We start from the raw sequence: 17,317 nt of genomic DNA on the forward strand, positions 1-17,317 counted from the left end.
AGATAAGGGAAGACCCCCAGATCAGCTAGATATGAGCTCACTAATATTCCTAAGGAATATGCAGTGGAGGTGAAGAATCGATTTAAGGGACTGGACGTAGTAGATAGGGTCCCAGAAGAACTCTGGACAGAAGTTCGCAACATTGTTCAGGAGGCGGCAACAAAATACATCCCAAAGAAAGAGAAAACCAAGAAGGCAAAATGGCTGTCTGCTGAGACACTAGAAGTAGCCCAAGAAAGAAGGAAAGCAAAAGGCAACAGTGATAGGGGGAGATATGCCCGATTAAATGCAAAATTCCAGAGGTTAGCCAGAAGAGATAAGGAATTATTTTTAAACAAGCAATGTGCGGAAGTGGAAGGAGACAATAGAATAGGAAGGACAAGAGACCTCTTCCAGAAAATTAGAAACATTGGAGGTAAATTCCAGGCAAAAATAGGTATAATCAAAAACAAAGATGGCAAGGACCTAACAGAAGAAGAAGATCAAGAAAAGGTGGCAAGAATATACAGAAGACCTGTATAGGAAGGGTAACAGTATCGGGGATAGCTTTGACGGTGTGGTCAGCGAACTAGAGCCAGACTTCCTGAAGACTGAGGTTGAATGGGCCTTAAGAAGCATTGCTAATAACAAGGCAGCAGGAGCCAATGGCATCCCAGCTGAACTGTTCAAAATCTTTCAAGAGGATGCTGTCAAGGTAATGCATGCTATATGCCAGCAAATTTGGAAAACACAAGAATGGCCATCAGATTGGAAAAAAATCAACTTATATCCCCATACCAAAAAAGGGAACACTAAAGAATGTTCAAACTATCGAACAGTGGCACTCATTTCACATGCCAGGAAGGTAATGCTCAAGATCCTGCAAGGTAGACTTCAGCAATTCATGGAGCGAGAATTGCCAGATGTATGTAATTCTGAGTGCCTTGGACTGCAAGAAGATCAAACCAGTCCATCCTCCAGGAAATAAAACCAAACTGCTCACTTGAGGGAATGATATTAAAGGCGAAACTGAAATACTTTGGCCACATAATGAGAAGACAGGACACCCTGGAGAAGATGCTGATGCTGGGGAGAGCAGAGGGCAAAAGGAAGAGGGGCCGACCAAGGGCAAGGTGGATGGATGATATTCTAGAGGTGACGGACTCGTCCCTGGGGGAGCTGGAGGTGTTGATGACCAACAGGAAGCTCTGGCGTGGGCTGGTCCATGAAGTCACGAAGAGTCGGAAGCGACTAAGCGAATAAGCAACAAACAGAATTACACTAACTGTTTTGAATTTGAAACAGTTGCTTCCTGTTCAATATGGGCTTTCTGAGTTTACAGGAAGTGTGCAAACTCAAAATGCCCTGGTTTGAGCTCAAAACCTGTGTTCTGAACCTGAGGTTGGGTGATTTCAATCTTGCACACTTTCAGAGAAGAAAGAAGCAGTGTTGCAACAATTTCTTTGACGTTGGAACAGCCTATTTTGAACTTGGAAAAGGGGTATCTCGATCCTAAAGCATTTCAAATACAAACTGTTTAGCACATCCCTTCTAGAAAACAGATTTCCACTGTGTAACTTCCAGAGCTTGAATGTTCACTGGGAACCATAAATATTTGTTAAGAGGCAAGAAATTTGGATAAAAGTGATAGGGCAGAATTGGGTTTATGAAAGGTGTATTTGGAGAAGAGAGAAAAGGAGAGAGAGAGATATGATATAGATATGCACATCTAGATATTCAGAGAAATTAAGGGCACTAACTCATTTTTTTGTGATTGGCCATACAATGTGACTATGGCCTCAAGTGATTGGGGACTAAATAACCAATAAGAAGGATACTAGTACTTTACACAGGTATACACTCACACATAGATAGCTTCTCAGAAGAATGCCAGGAGAATAATTAAGGGGCAATTCCTCACTCATTGGTTCACAGACATTCTGAACAGAAGACAATAACATGAGGAGCACAATAAGTATTGTGCATGCTGTTAGTGGCATTATGCAAAGTGGTGCTCAGTTAAGTGTTGTATGAAACTGTTTTAATTGGCCAAATTATTGGAAGGGGAGAAAAAAAAGCAATATCTGAGCATCCCTAAAAACTGCAGTTCTGAGTTACATTCTTCCTAGTATGACTGGCTCTCAGATGTATTGGGGGGGGGGGCTATGTATGTACAGTATGTATGAAAAATGAAGAAGAGGCATTAAGAACACCCGAGTGGCTCATCAGTATTTTGTTTCCTACAACATCAAACCAGATAGCTCTCCTCTGGCTGTTATATAGAGGCATGTTTCTCCAACCCCAAAGTAATATTGAGTCCTATCAATAGCCCTTGATAGACATTCCTCCATGACTGTATCAGGTCTTTGTTGACACCCATGCTATCATTACCTCTAGTGGGAATGACTTCCAGAAGTTAATTACACACTCCTTGAAGAAGAGTTTTCATTCATCTGTTCTAGATCTCCTTCCAGTTAGCTTCACTAGATGACCCCTGGTTCTAGTGCTTGGAGAAAAGGAGAAAAACTTCTCCCTGTCCACTTTCTCCAAGTCAGGCATGATTTATAGCTCTTGATCATGTTGCATTTTTTCCAAGCTGAAGAGTCCCCAGCATTCTAGCCTTGTCTTTTAGAGAAGACATCTGAGCCCCTTGATCATCAGGGTTGCCCCTTCTCCATCCTTTTTCAGATGTGGCTGTACACAGACAAGAACAGTATGCAGAATTCCAGCTCAGATATACTATACTAGCGTGCTCAGGGTTTATGCTGGGGTCAGATCTGGCTCCAGAGCGGTCCGTCATCTTTCTCTGCATTATGCTAAAGTCCGTCCTCCTCAGAGTACAGAATAATATGAGCAAATGGTACATTCTTTTAGTAACTGTTTTCAGTGGCCTGTCTGCTGAAATAATTGATTTAGAATACAGCACATTAGCCGTGAATATAATATCTTTCATTTATGATAGGAGGCAGCAAAGTAGCTCAGTGACAGAGAAAGAGTTTACATGCAGAATGAAAAGAATCTGGTTTGATTCCTGCAATTTTAAGGCTGGTTTGAGAAATTTCCCTCTGTGAATCTCGGAAGAGACACTTGCCCAGGTAGGAAACATGAGCTAACTAAATCAATAGCAGCTTTCTACATGCCTGAAACAATAATACTAGACTTTATTCATTTACTGTATGAAGCAATGCCCTCCCTACTTATTTTGCTCCCTTCTGTCTTCCTTCATGTGCTAGTCATGTAGAAACTAGCATTATTCCACTAGCTGAATCGTTCTTCAACGGCATGAGATTATCTCTATTGCCCCTGAAGAAGTAATTTAGGATGCACGCACCCAGCTATCTCTTCCAGTTCTTTGCTGTTTTCTCTCAATACTTCCTGTCTTAGGTGACCCCTTACTTTGCCTAATTGTAAGGCTAGCCCTGCTATAGATGGTTGAGAAATGCATTTTTTTTAATTATTATTATTATTATTACTATGGCAGCATGATTTTTGTAGGGCAAACCAACTTTGAATAAACCATGGAATGAGTTCTCATTTTCATTCTTGAGAGCTAGCAGGAATGTAAAGCTGTTTCCTTGCTTCCTATCCCCAGTTATAATGTTGGGAGAAAGCATTTCCTAAATGTGAAATATTGCTAATTATTTTGTAGCCTGCAAGTAATGGGAGTCCTAGCATAAAGGTCAAAAGAGTCAATGGGAAGGGTTTCATTCCATGCAGAAAAAAGTCTGTTGACTGGGAACCAAAATATAAGGACCAGTGCAAAAACAGATAAACAAAGACATCACATAGTACAGAAAATGATTTAAATACTGTATTATGGAAGTGACTTAGGAAGAAAAGACACGAACAGTAGTTTTAAAAAGTAGAATTGCTTCTTTGATCCACTGAGATGGAATGTGTTCCTGAAGGAGGGGGTGATCTGGTGGATTCCGGTGCTGCCGCTGGTTCCCAGGGAGAGAACGCATTCCAGACTGATAAGAGACTTTGCAGCCCAGACTCTGTTGCTGGGATGGTTAAGAGGTTCAAGGTGGCTCCATCCTAGAGCTCTTTCTGGGTTATTTTCCCTCAGGTTAGTGATTAGCCCTAGTCTGGCAAGATTCTGTCTATAAGGTGAGAGCAATAAAGAACTGGAGTGGGATTACCGGCTCAGCGTGGTTTTTGGCCTTGTTTCCTGACATCCACCAATTGTAGCACTGCTGATGCTACAAATCTTTTCTGATCTCCATTATGAATTAAAATTATCTGTGTCATACTTATGCTTCCCACTGCTCTTATGACATAAGATCATATGGGTAAAATCCACGACTTAGCTCTTCCTACTCCATGTTCTCTCCTATAAGTCGGAGTCAATAATTATGTTATGGTTGGCTCCCAACAACCTAGAGTTGCCAGAGAAGTGAGGGAGGAATACTCCCAGGAGTCATTCACATACATCAAAACAATATCCTAGGGAGCTTCCCACATGCTTTGGGTGTGCCTTATCTGTCTGCCATTTTATATGTGTTGGAGGGTAGAGGAAAAGTCACAAGTCCCCACTGCTTGTGACTTTGAGTGAGACAAGGCAGATAGCTTTCCCTGCCCACAGTCAAACTTCATGTCTTTTTCCTCTTTCCTCTTTTTCCTCCATGTTAGTTCTTCCAGCCTCCCCCTACTGTGTTTCCTAATCTCCTTGCCACATTTTTTTCTGTTTGTTCTGCCCCGGTAGCTGGTTAGCACTCTTCGCAGTATCTGCCTACAGATTCAATTTCTAACCTGAAAAGGTCTGGTCTGGTCTGGTCTGGTCTATTCTAGTCTATCAAAAGAACATAGGACTGACATTTCCCCTTGGCAGGTAAAAAGACTCTGTGTGTGTGTGTGTGTGTGTGTGTGCGTGTGCGCGCATATATGCATGCATGCCTGCTTGTGGTTGGGTTAAATGGTAGTTGGCAGAGGTAAGAACTAGATCTGGTTTGGTTTAGGGAGAAATTTTTATCCATCCACTTCCAATTGACGAAAGGGGCTGATTGCTATAGGGTAAATTTTGTATTTGAGCAGATGTGCTGGGATGTTTTCCTTATTAATATATACACTGTTCCCTTAAGTTCACATTTGCCTGCATAACCATGCTGTGCATTCATATCCTATTCTTCATGACCAATTTGCTCTTTGAAAACTAGACCTTTGAGTATCACATCGAAAGCTAACCTGACCATCAGGGTTTGTTTGTTTGTTTTACTGTATCTGTATTCACAAATGCAAAAGTAAAAAGGAAGAGGAATCTCCTGTTATGTCCAAGAAAGAGGAAGCCACAAGTAAAAGAGGGTAGAACCCTATCCATCAAAAAGAGACTGCCAGGTACTCTTGGCTGGCATCTAGTGGGCAAAGAATTCAAAAGACACCCATCCATTTGTCTTTCCAGCAAGGCGAGATAGTATCTCACTTGTGTTGTGGGCTTGGATAGTAGTTTTCAGCTGCCCACAGGAAAGCCTCTCCAGTTGAGTTTCTTTGCTAAAGCTTGGATTCATGGTTACAGGGAAAATTGGGACATGTGCATTAAGTTCCTTCAGGCCAGGCCAGGTCTCCTTATTCTTAGTTCTCCATAGACCATACCTATATTGGGATTAAATCAATACTTTCTATTCTACTTCTCATCCAGTGTGTTGTGAATAATGAGATCACACTCATGTAGCCTTGTTGAGAGTAAGAAAATATATGCCACATTTGAGAATTTTTTTCCCAACTTTTTCTGTCCAAGAAAAATAAGATACAAGAAGTCCAAATCTGAGATTGAACATTTATACCATCTCTTTCAGATCGTATCTGCTGTGATGTCCATAATGATTGCTATATTATCTGGAAACTAAAGCTGATATAACAGTAAAGAGTAAAGAGTTTGGTCCAGTGGTTAAGGTGCTGGGCTAGAAGCCAGGAGTCTGTGAGTTCTAGTCCCGCCTTAGGCATGAAAGCCAGCTGGGTGACCTTGGGCCAGTCTCTCTCTCTCAGCCCAAGAGCCAATCAGGCATGGTAGGAGAGTTCTAGTCCCGCCTTAGGCACGAAAGCCAGCTGGATGACCTTGGGCCAGTCCCCCTCTCTCAGCCCAAGAGCCAATCAGGCATGGTAGGAGAGTTCTAGTCCCGCCTTAGGCATGAAAGCCAGCTGGGTGACCTTGGGCCAGTCCCCCTCTCTCAGCCCAAGAGCCAATCTGGCGTGGTAGGAGAGTTCTAGTCCCGCCTTAGGCACGAAAGCCAGCTGGATGACCTTGGGCCAGTCCCTCTCTCTCAGCCCAGCCCACCTCACAGGGTTGTTGTTGTGGGGAAAAAAGGAGGAGGAAGGAGTATTAGGTACGTTCGTTGCCTTGAGTTATTTATAAAAATAATAAAGGGGATAGAAATAAAATAAAATAAATAAAATAATACCTTAAAGACTAGTGAACCAGAAAATTATTGATTTACCTCCATTAGTAGTCTACATGAAGTTTTTAAATATAGAATTACTATTGCTTCCAGTTTTCCTTGCAAATACTTAACCCCTAGTTTTGAAACTACAACAAACCACCCATCCAACTCAGTATCATATGCATTGTAATATTTTATCATTAATAATGAAAAAGTGAATAGTGTGAGGTAGTTTGGATTAATAGGAATCATGCAGTTGTGCTGACTAGTTAATACTAAATAGCAGCATTTCATTAGCCTGGATAGATGATTACATAGCTTTCTTTCCATACTGTTCTGTACCATTTTTAATAGCAAGTCAGTGTTGGACACAGATAATTGCATTTAATGAACACTTCCTCTAATACTTCAAGGAGATTTTATATTAAAATTATGGTGACAGATTAGTTCTTGCAGTGTAAGCTTTTTGGAGTAAAGTATAATTGAAAACAAAAGGTTGATGCTAAATTAATAAAAAGGTACTAAATGCTTCTGTCTTCCTGTTCCTCTTTAATTTTCTAAATTAAAGAAATGTTAATATGATTCAGAAATAACACTTTGCATGTGTAGTGCACATAAACAGATTATTTTTGAAGGCACTGTTATCTGAGATGGGTATGGGCCTAAATGGAAGCCATTACACTGAAGTATGAATAAATATAAATGATCCAAACAAATCAAATGCAACATTTGAGTTTTTGAAGAGCATATTAAATTATTTCAAGAGGGAGGGAGCCCGTACCCGCCATCAACTCCAGGGCTGCAGTAGGTACGTTGAGGATTGTAGTCCAAGAGTGGGCATGGACAAGACAAGAGGCATCAGGAATTTTAGGAAGTAGAACAGGTGTCTTAAACATCTGGAAGGTTTAAAACTTATTTTGTCCCTCTAGGCTTCCAGAAATGCAAAGCGAATTTGCAGCCCTGTTCTTTCTGGGATCACAAAAGTGCTGTTGGTTCTCCTCCATGTCACCTTTCATTCCTCCATTGTCCCTGGAGAGAAAGTATTGTTGGGTCTGAAGTCTTTTTTCTTGCAGCAGAAGTTGGTGACAACCAGGTTCAGTGTATGCTTCCTAAGCTCTAAGAGACAGCTTCGTTCTTCAAACTGGATTGCACTCGGCTGGGAGTGGCAGGCAACTTGGATAATTCTGTACCAAGTCATGTCCTCTGTGCTTCAGTTCCAGATGCCATCAATGGGAAAAGCAAAAACCTGTGCTTTCAAAGTTGATGCAGTTAGGCTAAATAAGGGCATTAATGCACATAGTTCATCATAGAAGATAAGGGTAGGCAGTGCTTGAGATTCGCTTGCAAATCCAGAAAGGCTCTTTGGAGTTTGAACATGGTGCATGGCTGTTTTAAAGAGTTGCAGACAGGTGCTGTCTTCACATTGCCATGTGCTCTGAAGCACCTTTTCAGACTGGAATCTAAAACACCGTGCAACCCTAGTAAGAAATTAAAGGAGGAGAACAAAAGCTTCCTAGTACTGTTCTTTATATGTTGGGTACTTCCAGCAGCATGTTGGCAAGCAACTGATGATTTTCCAGGAACATTCTGTGACAATCCTTTTCTTCTTTTTCTCCCTTTTTCTCAGGTTGTTAGCAGAGTGGCAGCACAACAGGGCTTTGACCTGGACCTTGGATATCGGTTGCTGGCTGTTTGCGCAGCCAACAGGGACAAGTTCACACCAAAATCAGCTGGTAGGAACAACCAGTGTTCTTTTCCAGACATGGCTTGTTGACAGAGAGAACCTTGACATGCATAACAATGTGCTTTGCACTTCTCTGGGAACTGGATGCATATTACAACATTTTTCTTAAAACATGCTGAAACAAGAAACAGATATTTGGGCCCCCATCTCTGTTTTTCAAACTGTCTTTTAGTCTCAAAGAATAAATAACCCTAAAGAAGAATCAATACATCCAGACAATGAATAATTCCAGAGAAGTTCTATCCAGGGGAAGGGGAAAGTGGTGATAATGGGGAATGAATACCCAGATGGTACACATGCATGCATGCATTGATTCCTTCATTCATTGATGCATTTATTGATTGATTCATTCATTCATTCATTTATGAATATATAAATCACTTCAGTCAGGTCTACTACAGTGGTGTATAAAAGCAACAGCCCCCAGCCATTGCAGTATTTGCTTGTGACTTTGTGACTTCCATCATAGATATTCCTATTCTTGAAAGGTTGGAAATGTTGCAAATATTGTGGCTTTCCATTTTCAACAACGATAATGTTCTTGCAAAGTAGTGTCCATAGCAGATTTAATATGCTAGCATCCTTTCAGTCCATTAAAAAGGATGAGACAATATGTAATGTGATGCACTCAGTTGAACTAATGACTAAAATCACCTTCAGTCATGAATATTTTTTTTTCTTTTGAATGGGAACATGATGTGTAATTAAGCCTATTATACACAACATTAATGACATAACACCATGCTGTTGATTTGTGTAGCAAATATTTGGTACTGACAGTTGTGGATTCATGTCTTAAATATTGAGTGCCTATATGGGGAAAGGCCAACCTAGCAGTTCGAAAACATGCAAATGTGAGTAGATGAATAGGTACCACTTCGGCAGGCAGGTAACGGCGTTCCATTTAGTCATGCCGGCCACATGACCACAGAGGAAGTGTCTATGGACAAACGCCGGCTCTTCGGCTTTGAGACGGAGATGAGCACCGCCCCCTAGAGTCGGACATGACTGGACTTAATGTCAAGGGAAACCTTTACCTTTACCTATATGGGGAAAGGTGGAAATATGGTTGTAAAAAGGTTTGATTTCTAGTTAAAATTATAAATGATGTTTCCCCCAGCTATGTGAAGGTCTGTAGTGGACATATCAGTAATTATTTATTTGTGTATGACATTTTCTTCAGTTTCTGGTAGGATATCCTACCAGAAATATCTCAAGTTCAGGAAGTGTCTTTTAGTGGTTTAAGTGTGAGCACTGGCATTGTATGTGTGGGAGAGGGGAGAGATTTTCAAAAGAGGAGTTGTAGCAAAAAGCATGCTAAATTTCTGTCACATCCGTGAACTGCTTTTTACATGGACTTCCCAATCCTATTCCCAATTTGATGGGGGAAGGTAACATTCCTTCTCTCCTGTCAGCTCTCCTTCACAACTCTCTCTCTCTCGTGTTAGAGTTCAGTGTTAGCACTCGGTGGCCGAGTAAAAAAAGACACATGCATCATTAGTAAAGTAGAGGATCCACATTAATTGTGTTGTTAGAATTTGGCTTTATTTTGTGAAACTAGGAGTTGTTATTTCTAGCGCATTGTGTTAAAACATCAGTTTGGATATCTGTTGCTTTGATTTTCCCTGTCACATTTGGAATTTTATAGAACTGATACAGCTACACCTTCTCCAGAACTTCCATTTCTCTAAATACCTGCTCAACAAGAGTTTGGTTTATTTTGCTTTAATGAATGAGAGAAGTAGGTTATGAATGTTCCTCTTCTGTATCTCTTCTAATCTCAGGTCTTTGGTTACCATGGCTGTGCTTTCCCAGCTTACTCTGTTAGAGGCACTTTATAAACAGTTTTCAAATACAATTCTGCAAGAAGCTAAAACAGTAAAACAAATAATAATAGAACAATAGTGCCCACAGTCCGGTTTCCATCTCTGTGATGCAGTTTCTTTTTAGAGTTGAACTGAGCAAGCTATCATGGCCTTGAAGGTCAGTCTCCCAAAGATGGACACAAAGAGGGAGAGAAATTCCCTCAGGTTGAGCTGAACTCTCGGTGACCCTAAGGAGAATTCCAAGCAGTTTTCTTGGCTGGCCTTCTTCTGACTTGCCAATCTAGCCTACAAATCTGTGATTCCCTGGTGATTTCCCATCCAAGATCAAACTCTGTGTACCTTTTCAAGTTCAGCCAATATTGGTGGGTGCTGCTGCCCAGTTGGGCTAGACTACATCCTCTTTCGAGCAGAATACTGTATTCCATTTGACTTCATGGACACATCTGTCGAGTCGTGGTATTTGCCTTTGTCTTCTTCTGGGATTTTCTTGTCTTTTACCTTCCCAGTCTAGCCAACAGTTCTGGAATTCCCAAGTATTAAGTAGCACCATCCCAACTTACCTTCCCAGATCAGGCAAGGTTTGTTAGACAGTACCCTTTCCTGTAAGTACACACTTGGATACTTTTTAAGCTTGAATGTGTGTAATATTTGCATTGTTGTATTTCATCAATATTTGCTGTTATGTAAAGATTTGGTACTCTGCATTGAGGGTTTATTATATCTTTGTTGTTCCTGTGATTTTATTGATGATATTTTAATTCATATTCTTGACTGCTGTGGGCTGGCAAGACCAAGAGTAAATGAGTTAAAAAGCACAGGAAGGAAGGAAGGGAGGGAGGGGGGGAGGGAGGGAGGAGCGAGGGAGCAAGGGAAGGAAGGAGGAAGGGAGGGAGGGGAGGGAGGAAGGAAGGAAGGAAGGAAGGAAGGAGCAAGGGAGGGAAGGAAGGAGGGAGGGAGGGAGGGAAGGAAGGTGGGAGGGAAGGAAGGAAGGAGGGAGGGAGGGAGGAAGGAGAGAGGGAGGGAGGGAAGGAAGGAAGGAGGGAGCGAGGGAAGGAAGGAAGAAAGGAGGGAAGGAAGGAAGGAAGGAGCGAGGGAGGGAGGGAGGAGAGAGGGAGGGAGGGAAGGAAGGAAGGAGGGAGCGAGGGAAGGAAGGAAGAAAGGAGGGAGGGAAGGAAGGAAGGAAGGAAGGAAGGAGCGAGGGAGGGAGGGAGGGAGGGAAGGAAGGAAGGAAGGAAGGAAGGAGGGAGGGAGGGAGGGAGGAAGGAGAGAGGGAGGGAGGGAGGGAGGGAAGGAAGGAAGGAAGGAGGGAGCGAGGGAAGGAAGGAAGGAAGGAGGGAGGGAGGGAAGGAAGGAAGGAAGGAAGGAAGGAAGGAGACCACAATTGGGACCAGAATTTTGGTTGCTAAGCAAAATGGTTATTAAGTGAGTCCAACCCAATTTTACAACCTTTTTTGTGGTGGTTCTTAAGCAAATCACTATGGGTGTTAAGTGAACCACATGATCATTAAGCAAATCATGCAGTTCCCCATTTTGCTTGCCAGAAGCTGGCTGGGAAGGTCAAAAATGGTGAACATGTGGCCATGGGATGCTGCAACTGTCATAAATTTAAACAAGCCAAGCACCCAGATCGTGATCACATGACCGTGGGGGGAAAACTGTGACTCGTGTGAGGACTGGTCATAAGTCTTTTTTTCAGCACCATTGTAAATCCGAACCATCACTAAACAACTGGTTGTTAAGTGAGGACTACCTGTATGAACTTATGTGAAGCAGCTTCCTCAGATCTCACTTGATCTTACTCAATTTATTTGAAAAGAAACATTACAATTATAAACTAAACTCTTTGTGCCATTGTCAGCAAACAGAAGAAATCTGTGTGTTTGTTGGCGTGCTGAAGTGAAATAAAATCACCAGAATAATAACACGTACTACACAAGAGCTATGTGTCTTTTACTTCATTATGATTGACTAAATTTATGGCTTGTTTTTTCTCCAGAAGCTAAAGCTGTTTCCTCCTCCAGTTTTTCCCCACAACAGCACCTCTGGGAAGTAGGTTGGGTTGTGACTGTCCCAAAGTCTTCCAGGGACCACTGTCTCTCTGGATTATGTTTTTAGGAATTACTGAAATGTTTACTTACTAATGAGTTTATAAGCTTGTACCTCTAAGCTGGAGCCCTTCATTTTAAGGGTTAATTCTCAAGACTCTCGAACTGTATCAAGGAGATGCTTTACAGACAGTTCTTCAGGACATTCCTTTTGACTCATACCTAGCCTACCATAGAGGCAGCTTAGTCTTCAACTGTTCTATTTGAATAGTAGTTTGTTCCTTCTTTTCCCAACCCTATTAGCCTTTCACAAGGCACTGAAGAAAGACCTGGCTGTTTCCCCAATCATTTGGGTCAGGGGGTAGATGAGCTCTGCTACTATTGATGGTAAGCAGGATTAATGGTTTATCCTTGAGCACTAGGGGGTGGGTACGTTTGGTTGGTTGGTTGGTTTTAATCTTGTAAGCTACCCAGAGTCTATAAGAGATATGAATAATAAAAACAATCTATGACAACTCATTGGCAAAATGGTTTGTGTCATGGACAGGAGCTGAGGTTTGCCCAGGTCCTATTGGCCACTTTAGGCTGGTGTTTACACCTGTCACCTCCTCTTTCCACGCCCACTCTTGTTTGGACTGCAGGAGAGACCAGATATCTGGTTTCACAGTGGAGTCTGCCTGTGTAATGCCTGACCACACTTACTGAAGACTTTGTTGGGTGTTATGTGGGCTCCTGTGTTTTTTTTTTAAATAAGACAAGTGGCCTCTCAATAGAGCGTAACTGCAAGAGAGTGCACTGTGAAATTGACCAAAAGGTATGGGGTGGGGGGGGTGAAACTGACTAGATTTTGGAAACTGACAAAAGCTAGACAGGGATGCCTCTAAACCCATTTCTAAAAGAAGCACATCTACCAGCTGAGTGTCCCTGTGTAAAAGTCTTGCACAAAACCTGAGCAAATGTTAACAGTGGCTAACCCTAGTGATCTAGCCGTCTGTCAGAACTAGTCTCTGCCCCATCCTCCCCCTAATGTAGCAGTTATTTTTGATCAAATGAAGCCAAGTCACCCACCAATCACTTTCTTTAATTTGTCCCACAGTAAAACAGTAAGGATAATGCTACTCCCAGCCTGCAAGAGAGGCAAATAAGAATTGGCAGTGGGGCACTACCAAAGCTGCTAGTATAATTTCCCATCACCTTACAGATCGGGAGAAGAGCCATAAGGAACAACCATAATACTGACACAAGCAGCATTTTATGAATCGTTACAATCTTGAATGACTTGCATGATGGCTCCTTGCAACTCTGTAAGATGGGATGGATGGATGGATGGATGGATGGATGGATGGATGGATGGATGGATGGACGGATGGACAGACGGATGGACGGATGGACAGACGGATGGATATATATATATATATATATGGTCACTATAGCCACCGATTTCATGACAGACATTGGATATGAATTGGGAACTTCTCAGCTCACATTGGAGCCGAACATTGGATCTAGACTGTGACATAGTTGCAGTACAACTTAAGTTAGCAATTGAGTTCTGTTCTATCCACTCTGAGTATATCTGCATCTAACCTTTAAATACTACAAGATCAGCTTGATTAACTTTTCTGGACCTTTCCTGAATCCTTTGGTATCCTGGCAAGGTTATTCATCCAACCCTAGTCATTTCCAAATAGTAAGAATTAGTCCATTTAACCTGGGACAATTTAGATTCTTCTGTGTGTTTTGGAATCAGCTAACTAGCTGTCCAACCATCCACAGGCTCTATGAGCAGACGGTGTGTTTATTTCTTAGATGTAGTCATCATCTTAACACCCTAGATTAGCTATTTATTGATGACTCTCAGGGCAATATAATTATAAATCAAAACACCACAACAAAACAATCAGTTCAAAGCAGTTTATTATTATTAATAGAACAGGATAAAACCAACATCAAGCAATCCAAAAAGGTCACAGTGATTAAACTAAGTAGCAGTAGAACTATGTGACTAAAATAAGAATAGAGAGCCCATCTCTTCCAAGTAGCTATCAGCTGCACCTCAGCATGTGTGAGCATTTACACCAAGTATTTTGAGAGTATCTGGTGACAGGTAATAATATAAAGAGGAAGAAGTGGTCTTTCAGATAGTTGAACAGGAACATTCTTATTATGTACAGGGTCCCTCTTCTTATCTACAATGAAGCATCTGCTTTTCAATTGGGTGTATTTACAAATTCAATATCAAGAACTGATTTATTCAAATAAGTGCCATATTTAGTCCATTACATTGAACTGTCCTTTGTGTGAACTTAGCCCCCTCTTTATTCACCCAGCTTTGCTGGGATGTTATGTCAATTGTGCATGTGTTTATCTGCCCATAACTAATACTGAATATGTATTACACTGAAGTAAAGATGATAAAAGTGAAACTGAAAACTCATATGTTCAAGCAGCATAGAGACACATGTAGTAGAGAGGCAGGACTTCAGTCCCAGTGCTGCTTGCATCAGTCTGAACACAGAGACATCACCTTGCCTCCTCCCGTGGATGCTGCTGATATTTCATACACTTTCTCAGTAACCCTGCAACAAGTGTAGAATGTAAATTAATACAAATACATCTGGAAAAATCAGAGGATGAACTGGGGAGACAGGCTTGCTTGACGTCACCATGTGAAGTTATGGCCCAAACTTACACATACTTTAGCTATCATGCTCTGAAAACATTTAAGTCCTGGCCCTGTCAACTTACTCTGCAGAGCAGTCAATGTATGTTACATTTTGTCCTTCAGGCAGAAGTAGCTATTTCTAAGGAAACAAATGCTCCAAAGATTCTTGAGCAACTGCATGCCTTTATTTGAGGTGCTGTCTTCTTCACTGTCCTCTGCCATTGAGCAAGTAATTATGGATATGGGAATTATCGGAGCGTTGCTCTAATCCTTATACGTGTCTCAAATGCAGGAAAGGGAGCATTGCATGCTTTCAGCCAGATGTAGCTTCTCCACAAGCATTGGGGTAGGAGAAGGCTGGTACCCAGTAATGGGGTATGTTAATGTGTGGGGTGCCATGAGTTTGTATTGTGCTTGTTTGGGGTTTATCGCTGTTTTTATTGTCTTGTGAGCTGTCCAGGGTTGTGGCTACAATATGGGTTGTTACAGTATATATATTTTTTCTAAAATAAACAAACACATAAGGGCTAAGAAACTGCAGCTTATTCTAAGCACACTGTATGAAAATATGAAAGTTGTCCTTGCTATTAGAGGAGAACGGCCTTCACCAACCTTGAAGGCCAACTTGAAATTTCAGCCAATTATTGTACATATTGTACAAAATAAATTGTACACACACAGCTCATAAATATAGAGGCAAAATATCCATCCAGTCAAACTGAACTCCAGTTGATTTCATAGACATGCCCATGCAATTTTCTTGCAACAGTATGAAAGGGGTTGCCTGTGACCCCCTCCTCCTCCTCCTCCTCCTCCTCCTTCCTCTTCCTGTTACTATTACTACTATGACTTCCCTGTCTCACCCTCACGTCTGTTAATAATCAGAGCCAACTCTGCTTCTCTGCACGGAGAACATTGTTGAACGGGAAAGTGCATATAATCCTGCTCTTCAGGATTATTGTTGCAGAACTCCTAAAATTTTTATATTTGATAGCATCAGCATACTCAGAGTTTTCCAAGCTGACATGCTCACAAGAATGTAGTATGTTGCCATTTTTGATGGCAAGCACCAGAAGAGGGAACAGAGTATAAGAAATTGGGGCCAGTGGTGAAAACAGATGGACCCTGGTTTGTGTAAACGTTTCTGAGGAAGTAGATTTATGCGAGGCTGTTTGCAAGAATGGAGAATCAATACATATGCATTTTATTTATTTATTTAAATTTATTGACCACCCAGCTCCAGTGGACTCTGGGTGGTGTCCACTGGATTCCAAAATGAAAATGTCAGTATTAGCATGGAAGAATCATAATTCCTTCATGAAACCCTAAATGTTTTTTCCCAATATTGTGGCTGATAGACTCAGTGTACACCTTAAATGCCACAAAGACATATAGCAAATCAGTGTAATTTAATGTATTTTTCTCACACACACATTTTAATAAAACAGCGGGAATCCTTTACTTCAGTAGGACCCATCTTTTTCCAAGTCATTGCTATGAATTTCTACCTGTTGATCTCTGACATCTTTAAAAGAAGTAATTGCTCTAAAATAAACCACCATTTCTGTTTCTTTCTAAAATATATAAGTACTCTTTTAGGGTTTGTTTGTTTTTCTTTTCTTTTCAATTCCCTCCTGATTACATTCTGGAAAAGCTTCAACATACCAGGGACTTCCCTTGGGAAATTATCCTAAATATTGAATATTTGAGTAAAAAGCAGTTTCCTGTATGATTAGCTCTCCTAAATCAAATTTATCTTCTTCACTTCAAACTTTGTGGCTTTTCTATCATTAAAAATCTCCCTTCTTGTGCTGTAGTATGTAAGGTACTCACTGCAGAAGCAGTTTCATTAAGACCACGCATGTGCACGCACACACACAGAGCAGTTTTTAAGTACTCAGTTTGAAAAATGATTTTGCTGCTGGGTTAAAATGAGATTGGTAGATATAAATTGTTAAAAGTGTGTAATCGTTTTTGCTTCTTGCTGGGAAATACAGAGACAGCCTCCTGGCTTTCAAATCCAGAACAACAATATAAAAAGGATATTTTAAAAAGTCTTTTCTTCGTAATGCTGCACACCAAAATTTTTGCACTTGCCAAATGTTTAGATGCATGAAAATTCTAGAGTTTCCAACAGATGATGCATCATCCTGTGAATGGACCACAGAGGGCCTTATTTTTGTCCTGGAGATCTCTGTCTCATCAGGAATTAGTAGAACTTCCCCTTTTGGTGTTGCAAATTCATGGATCTTTTGAATGTGAAGATTAAAAGCTAACAGCTTTTGAGTATTATTTTTTTTCCTCTGTCTTCATTTCTGGCCCTTAGAAGCTGGAGAATGGTGGTTTCTGAAATTAGTGAGAAAGCTTCCCTTGCAGCTTTCCACCTCTGACACTCATGGACTTGTTCCACAGCAATTAAGTGGAAAAGGCTGAGATCCACAGCATTATCAAACAGTTTTAAGAAGTATCCTTAACATCTCCATTAATTATCTCCCCCCCCCCCAGTTATATGCTATTCAGATCCTCCCTACTTTCATTTCAGATTTTGATTTTTAGTCTTTGTTCCTTCTTCTTTCTCTTCATGTCTGTTCCTCTGATTTTCTACTAAGTGATCATTATATTACTTTTGCATTACTTGGGTCAATGCCGATTCTTGTAGATAAGAACAGGGAACAGTGTAAGAA

The 17,317-nt window shown here is 41.1% G+C and overlaps 1 protein-coding gene across 5 annotated transcripts in view; it reads left to right on the top strand.

Moving 5' to 3' along the window:
- Window positions 1-17,317, top strand: part of ZMIZ1 (zinc finger MIZ-type containing 1) — a 430,047-nt gene that overhangs the window by 276,451 nt on the left and 136,279 nt on the right. For all 5 annotated transcript variants that reach the window (XM_063307691.1, XM_063307693.1, XM_063307694.1 and 2 more), the window contains exon 7: window positions 7,981-8,086. In XM_063307691.1, coding sequence (XP_063163761.1) covers window positions 7,981-8,086 — 106 coding nt within the window. The remainder of the gene's footprint in view (window positions 1-7,980; window positions 8,087-17,317) is intronic.

This window comes from Candoia aspera, chromosome 6, assembly GCF_035149785.1.
Source record: "Candoia aspera isolate rCanAsp1 chromosome 6, rCanAsp1.hap2, whole genome shotgun sequence".
Taxonomy (NCBI): Eukaryota; Metazoa; Chordata; class Lepidosauria; order Squamata; family Boidae; genus Candoia; species Candoia aspera.